Source organism: Plectropomus leopardus, chromosome 18 (genome assembly GCF_026936395.1).
Source record: "Plectropomus leopardus strain MGB_pleo_1.0 chromosome 18, ASM2693639v1, whole genome shotgun sequence".
Taxonomy (NCBI): Eukaryota; Metazoa; Chordata; class Actinopteri; order Perciformes; family Serranidae; genus Plectropomus; species Plectropomus leopardus.
In genome coordinates, this window is record NC_142193.1 from 18787130 (window position 1) to 18795045 (window position 7916).

Below are 7916 nucleotides of genomic sequence, written 5' to 3' on the forward strand. Positions count from 1 at the left end.
TGGATGTCCTGAATTAGGCCTTTTTCAGAATAGAGCATTTTCCGATTACAGAGGACGATATGCCGATATTATTAAGGTTTTAGGAGCCTACTTTGGACACGTATACAGTGCATTCAGAATATGCATCTCAACTGGGGTTTTTACCAAAGTTTTGTGCGATGTACAAAAACTAACTCGCCAACAGCTTGTAAAGCTGGGTTAGATATATGCCCAAAAGAAAAGCCCACATTTCTGGTTGGAAAACACTCACATCTATTTTTAAACATTATTTAAGTCTTGGACATTAACAGGTTTTTGGATATGCGCAAATATTGCAATGCCAACTTTTTCAAGAAGGTGGTTGAAGGAATGGAAGAGGGAGGCTATGTTTGCACGGCCAAACAAGTCTGCACCCGGTGGAAAACAATTTTGATGCAAAGAAGCAAAACAGCAAGTGGCTCCATCCATTTACCTTGTCCATATTTTTAATATTTTAAATTTTTATTATGTAAAGCACTTTGAGTTGCACTTGCTGTATGAGCTGTGCTATACAAATGCAGATATTATTATTATTATTATTATTATTATTATTATTATTATTATTATTATATTATTATTTGTTGTTATTATTATTATTATTTGTCGTTGTTGTTGTTGTTGTTGTTGTTGTTGTTGTTGTTGTTATTTTCATTAGCCAGGTAAACAGATTGGAATATTTTGTGCATGTAATATTAAACACTTAGACACACTCAGAATGCCACTTAGACAGTGTTTTGTTTTAGTGATAACATCTTTAACATTTTCACAAACCTGGGATTTCTAAATCACTCATATCCTAAACAAACCTCACCAGTCACAAATGATTCGTATAATAACATTCACCGCCACGGCTGTTCAAAATCTCGAAAAATCAAGATGAAGGAAAAGAAAAGTTTCTTTAGTATCCATCTGTGCTGCGGATTTGTGCTAATCGCTAGAGAGGCGACCTGGATGAGACACTGCAGAGGGCGGAGTAAATGCCATCACTTACATGCAGTCTTTGTGTGTAGGACAGTAGTAGAAGGCAGGAACTATCTTCTCATATTTGGCCTTGGCAGCATTGTTACCCACAGAGTCCATAAACTGCAGAGGGGACGAAGAGAAACATCTCATGTTTGTTATTGATATCTGTGTGTATTAGTGTGTGTTCAGTGGCTTGATGGCCTTAAGCACATGCATGTGTGTTTAGCAGATGAGGGCAAGTCACACACACACACACACACACACACACTCAAATATAATGAGGTGCTTGCAGCTCGGTGTTTGTATGGCTGACTCCCTGCCCGGAGGGGGACGGTGCTTCTGCCATGGCTGCTTCTTCTTTTGTGTCTCTGTATTCAACACAGAGGACACTGTTCAGCATGCATTAGCACACCCAGCTAAACTACAGATTACACTACAAACCTTTTGATGCACACATTCACAGAGTGAAGAGCTGATACAGTTGATCTCACTGGACTAGGTAATAAATACATTATTCTCTTTGCCTCATTCTTGATTAATCAACGTGTTTAAAGAGTTTTAAAGCCCGAGTCCTAGGATTCAGCACAGCACAGCGCGCTCACGCGCACGCACACACACACACACACACACACACACACACACACAAAGATATTGAGTGTATCTGCCAGCTGCTGGCTCATGTCTTTCAGGCCATGCTGAGTCGAGTCTGATGACTTGTCTCATTCTTCCAAGCAGGGGTGCAGGGGCAGAGCAGCAGGCACAGAGTCATGCCCACAGTGGGGCAGGGTGTGTTAAGTGAGGGCGAGGCCAGAGGCTGCAGATGTTACCTCACGCCAAGTTTTAGACTACAATCGATGGCTGCTCTCATCTTACAAAACACAGGGCTTTCTATTTTGTTCAGGATTGTGTGAATAAAAATCACTTCGTACACACGAGACAGGAGTTCGTACCTCCACCTCAGAGGAGCTCCAGGGATCCAGCAGAATAGATTTCACCTTGCTGATCTGAGCGATGTTTCTATGAAGGCCGGAGCAGCTGAGACACACAAACACTCCCAGGGTGTAGGATGCCCACTCCGGATCTGCAGATGAACACAAAAACCACTTAAAGCTCAAAATAATTGAACACAAACTGAAACATTTCTGAACTTCACCCTAACAGACACTGACGAATCAGCTATATTCCAGAGCAGGTTCACTATAGTGTACAACAACCAACCAAAACAGTGGTTGACACGTCATTACAACTATACAAACAGGAAGTCTCTTAAGTTTATAGGTTTACATGATTTCTGTAGAGGATTAAGATTCCTAAAAATCACAATTGGTTAATTTGTGTTTGTCAGAAATGTTGGTCAAAAAGACAAAAACAGAAACAGGTTTAGATAGAAAAATCTAAATCTAAATCTTACGCAAGGGTTAAGACCAGTGGTGGATGAGGTATCCAGAGCCTTTACTTAACTAGAAGTATTAACTGTAATAAATAAATACTCAAATTACAAAAAAAACAATTAAACCATTATTTTATGATTTTCAACATCGCACAAATGCTCAAAACGTGACTTAAACATCTCAACCACATTTTTTTTTAAAAATAGAAAACAAAGGTCCTTGGACTCGAGCATTAACATTAAAATAAAATATATGTACACAACAATAGAGAGGGTTTACTGTTACACTGTCAGTTCATTACAATCCACTACCCTTGACATACTCTTATACAGGGCTCCAAATCCTCAAAATATTTGAGCCTTGCTCTAATTGGAGAACCTTAACCTTCCGGAGTACAATCCATTCATCAAGATGAAGACTGAAAACATGGGAAGACAGCAATGAGGAACTAAAGATATTGCCCCAAAATTGGCGAGACATTAAAAAGTAAAATGCAAATTACCTGAAAATAAAAAAGGAGAAGAGAACAAACAAGAGAACAGTCATGAAAAAGTACTGAAAGGTACTGAAAATTAAGTCAAATGAAATAATTTGTATTTTTTTTGTAACATTTTTTAAATTTGAAATTATCTATAAGGTTTTCTCAACATTCCCTCCTTTTCTTTTCAGGTTTAGGCAATTTTCTTGTCGCATTTTCCTTATTTATTGCAATTTGTGGGGCAAGTTGCTCACTACCTTTTCCCCCCATATTTTCTAAAGAAATCAACTATTTTTTCAAGTGTTAAAGGTTTAAATGCTTTTGAAAGACGTCTGAATGCAGCAAAAGAAAACTTATGTTGATCAAGGTTTCAAAGGGTTAAGTCAACATAAGTAGAATTAAAAGTCAAAGTACTCAATGCAGAAAATTGAAAAAAAACAGCAACAACAATTCTCAAATAACTAATTATCAAAATTATTAAAAAAATAAAATGAAATAATTAAAAGGAAAAGCTGAAAATCTTTCCATTTGGGAAGCAGGTACAATGAAATGTTTTACATAAAAAACAATTAACGACGATTAACTAATAATCTACTTCAAATGGACTGATTAGTCAACTAATCATTTCAGTTGTACTGGTATAAACTGTTGAGTAGTTTAATTTATAACAAAATATTTTATTTCATAAGCTCCTCTTGTGTTTTATATGCAAATTCTCAAATGTCAATATTTGAGTGAAAAGGATGTTAGTCAAGAGCAGACTGGGTATTTCCTTTCCATTTTTAAGTGTGGTGGCAGTAGTGGGAGAGTAGACTCTGCACCAGTGAGGGCTCACCTTGAATCACCCGGCACAGCAGTGTTTTATAGATGCTATTTCTGCCCACAGACACAAACTGTACAAAATGTCTCCTTACAGTATTTACACATAAACAGCCCACATTTATGGCAGCTCAGCAGCACCTTAATAGAAATGGTGATGGACTATCTTCAAAAATCTTTAATCAGGCACATGAATATAAATAAACTCTAGAAATATTCACATCTATATACAATATTCTTGCTGTTGAGAATGAAAAATGTCTGTTTTTAATATGCCATGCATGTATGAACGTGTTTTATGAATAATGGAAATTCACAGGCAAGTCTACTAGATACAATACCGTTACCAGGGTGCAACATGCTGTTCACACTCACACCACATTTACACGTAACATTCACAATGTTTAGCATTAAATAAACAAGTCATCTCTCACACCTCTGCGCCCCAAAAAACCTCAAGCACTGAAGACTTAACATGAAACAAACTGAAAAAGTGACAGTTGTGTTTCAGCGCTCATGACATTTTTTTCTGTTCGAGAAGTTCAGTAAAAGGTCAGAACAGTTTTTTGAAGGGAGACAAGAGTGGAAAGAGTGTGCAGGGTGACAATTATCAATTATCAATTTCACCATAAATCCAGATAGATTTTTGTGTTTTGGCAAGATGCAGTGTACTAATCAATCTAAATTCAGGTCTGTGAACATAAATGGAAAAGACAAGAGCTGCAGCAAATGGTTGAATGGCAACACACACACACACTCACACACTGCTCCTCCTACGCTGTAAAATCAAATTTTTAGAATCATTAGTCATATCAATGAAAGGTGAGATTACAGCTGCTGGGTTATTTTGTAACTGAGCCAAAGAACTGGGGCAGTGTCAAGTGCTCTGTATCAGCACTCGCTGCAGCCCTTCAAATGCTGCTAAAGAAGACTCAGTGAGCACATGCTGCAAAAATAAAACTAACATTTCCTTGTGCATAATCACAAAACTGCACACATGTATGAGTGTGCATCTGTGCACAAGAGACAAGAGGCTGCTATCATCTCTGCACTATGTGGGCCTGTTGTATTTCAGACAATCAACCGAGTCACTCTGCGGGACAACAGGATGCAAAGGCAAACAGCCAGAGAGTGAAAACACGTTTGGCATGGACGAGAAATTTAAGGGTCCAAAACAAAGCAATGCATGGCCCTTTGATTGATCACACAAAAGAGGAAAAATATTTTGCCGTTATTTTGATAATTAATAATAGTTAAAGTCGTTTTAGTCTTTTTTTCAAGAAAATTTTGGAAATAACTGCCAAACAATCTCTGGTTGCAGCTTCCCGAATTAGAAGATTTTGCTGCTTTTCTTTGTTATTATTTACTGTACACTAACAATGTCTAAAATTCATAAATTTATGGCTTTACCTCTGGAAAGTTATGGTGTTCTTTTTTTTGTTTTTTTCATTTCATAGATCATTAGTCATGAAACTAATCCTCATATGGATAATGAAACACTTTGGGCGACATGAGCTTCAATATTCAACTTCTTGAATAGTAATCAGAAAAGACATCTAATCAGAAGAAACACTAACTGGCAAATAACAGATTCAACATACTAAACCTTTCTCTCTCCCTGGCCATAGTAAGCCTTAAACCACAGACCACACCTGTTTGCATGGGTATTTTCTTTCCCTTCTTGTTTGCCCATGTACTTGATCTGCAGAGGGCAAGGTGTGACCATTGGGGTGTGTGACTACATGTGCACATGCAAAAGGAAATCAACCACCAAACTAATCATATTTGGCTTCTTAACCAACAAAAAATACATCTGAAAAAGATAACCCACATAGGAGTAGAATATGAATATATTTTATTGGCACTCTTTATTTTAACTTGAATAAAATTACTAACTATTACAATGTTCACATCTATGCATTATTTTTTAGCAGTTATTATTTAGCAGTCAAATCTTTGTTTTCCTTGTTTTAGCTGTAATTCTACAATATATTCTGCAGTGACAGCAACTGAAACTGAGGCATGTGTACACATTCTTGTCCATTAAAACGGTTTTATTCTCAGTAGAGTCCTTGTCAAACGCATTGCTCTCCTGTGCGTGAGTATTTTGTTAACTGTTAAATATTTCCAGACCATGACTGTCTGAAAAGAGAAACTAAAAGACCCTGCGCACTCTTGCAAGAAAGAACTGGTATTTATCTTGTAATATGCCACGAGAATAACAAACAGGTACACAGTCATTGAATACGTAAAAACAGATTTGAGTAGGAAAAGCGTATTAAAATGTCCAGCATCTGCCAGTGACTCCTCCTGCAGCCTACCTGCGGCTCCGCAGTCGGCACAGTTTCCATTCCCAGGTTTCCCCAGAAGCTGTTTCACACGCTGCCTGTTCTTTTCTTGATCTGAAGCCATTGTCCAAATGTTTCTGCCCAGATGCCTCCTCAGCGGCTGAAAGCCTCAAACTCTCGTGCATCGAAAGTAAAAACTGCCGCCAGGCTTGGTTGAATTTGCGAGAAGTAACGCGCCTAAGCGACTGACGAGAGAGCTGTCATTTTTAGGCGGAGGGTGGCTGAGTATTGGAGCATGGTCTGTCCACTGTAGATGCTGTAAACCCCATTTAGATGCAACAACAAACACATTTCAGTCACATCTCCGTCTTTCTCTGGAGTGAGACCTCCAGTGGTCATTGTGATGGTAGGAGACACGTTCACGACACTACCAGACACAAACATTTACCCACTCCTCCACTTTAACGCGAGGAAATATTTACTTAAAAGAAACTTTTCCCTGCAGATATTTCAACGAGCTGAGCAGACGCGGCTGGTGACGCGTCTATAAATTTCCTGGACTTCATTACTAAATTTTATTTTGCCTAAAATGCTCAAATTCGATCTGAAAAGTGGAGTCAGGTTGAAGGTGGGCGGGGCTACGTTGGGGTTTACCTGAGGTCACCTGATCACGTTGGATAGCGTGGATTTAGGTACGGTGGGACACATTTACCCAGAAGCCTACTTGCCAAAATCGATTAACCCTTTGAAACATGAGCATGGTTTGATTTCTTTGAAAAACACATAGAGAAAAGGCAGTGACCCACCTTGCAAGATATTTTCCACAAATTGCAAAGAAATTTGTGAAAGGTGACAAGAAAATGACCTTAAAATGTTTTTTAAAAGGGGGACTGTAGATTATTCAAAAGTCTGTCGAGGATAATGATTATAATTTAATATTTAAAATAAATTGTGTCACCAAAAAAGGTTTTCTTTTGTTTGTTTGTTTGTTTTTAATGGATAAAAAGTGTATAGTTTTTTTTTTTAATTTAACAATTTTTGAGTCATTTTACTTTTCTTTTTATTTTGATGTACTTTACCCTTTTTTAAACCTATTCTCAATTAATTTTCCTGTACATTTTTTTCTTTTTTTCTTACTAATTTTTGGCTATTTTGGGGGCATTTCTTGTTAAGTTGCCCATGAACTTCTCACTATGTTTTTATTTGTTTTGTTTTGTTTTATTAAATAAAAATAAAACTGATTTGCTCAGTTTTCTTAGGGTTAACTCAGTCAAGCAGTGTCACCATATATCATCTGAGGCCTTGCTGAGATCATTTAACAATGGAATGAAATGTTAATATACATTTTTTTTAAGGTACACACCTTCAAACATACCATGTCTACCTCTCTCACTCAGGCTGCACGATCAGGTTAAATGGGACAGCTTGTGTGGTTAAGTGGGACAGTTATTTTCATATTTTAAAAAAAAGGCAGGCTTCCTGGCTACTAATTAAATGCAAAAATATTTATAAAAAATATTTTTAACAGAAAATAAGTATGTAATTCAATGTAGAAGGAGCTATTCATTTGAGAATGTTTTGGCAAAATGGACTAGGTCTATACTTTTTTTATCTGTATGCTTGTAACCCTTGTACCTTTTTCCAATCTTTTTTTTTCATCATTTATTTACTTATTTTGTCATTATACAAAGACTTGTTGTCTTTTATGTGTGCTGCTATCATTTACCTGATGTTTTGTAGGCCCACATGTTCATTTTGTTGAATTTAAAAATTGGTGCCAGTAAAATTAACTGTTGTAACTGTATATTTTTACAGTAAAACAACATTTATATTGTCAGTTGTTATTATCATTTCGAGTCATCATTAGCAGAAGTAATTAGGAGATTCCTACTGATAAAATGCTTTTTTTTTTTCAAATTTTAACTATTGCATTTGAACATTGTACCAACCAACGCCCTG

At 36.9% G+C, this 7916-nt stretch overlaps 1 protein-coding gene across 1 annotated transcript in view; it reads right to left on the bottom strand.

The window, feature by feature from the left end:
• LOC121956260 (arf-GAP with dual PH domain-containing protein 1-like) overlaps nucleotides 1–6581 on the bottom strand; it is a 55834-nt gene extending 49253 nt beyond the window's left edge. The window contains exons 1-3 of the mRNA XM_088091078.1: nucleotides 5991–6581; nucleotides 1932–2062; nucleotides 1010–1101 (exon numbers count right to left, since the gene is read on the bottom strand). Of these exons, the coding sequence (XP_087947204.1) occupies nucleotides 1010–1101; nucleotides 1932–2062; nucleotides 5991–6081 (314 nt within the window). The 5' untranslated portion in view covers nucleotides 6082–6581. The remainder of the gene's footprint in view (nucleotides 1–1009; nucleotides 1102–1931; nucleotides 2063–5990) is intronic.
• Between the last annotated feature and the right edge of the window lie 1335 nt (nucleotides 6582–7916).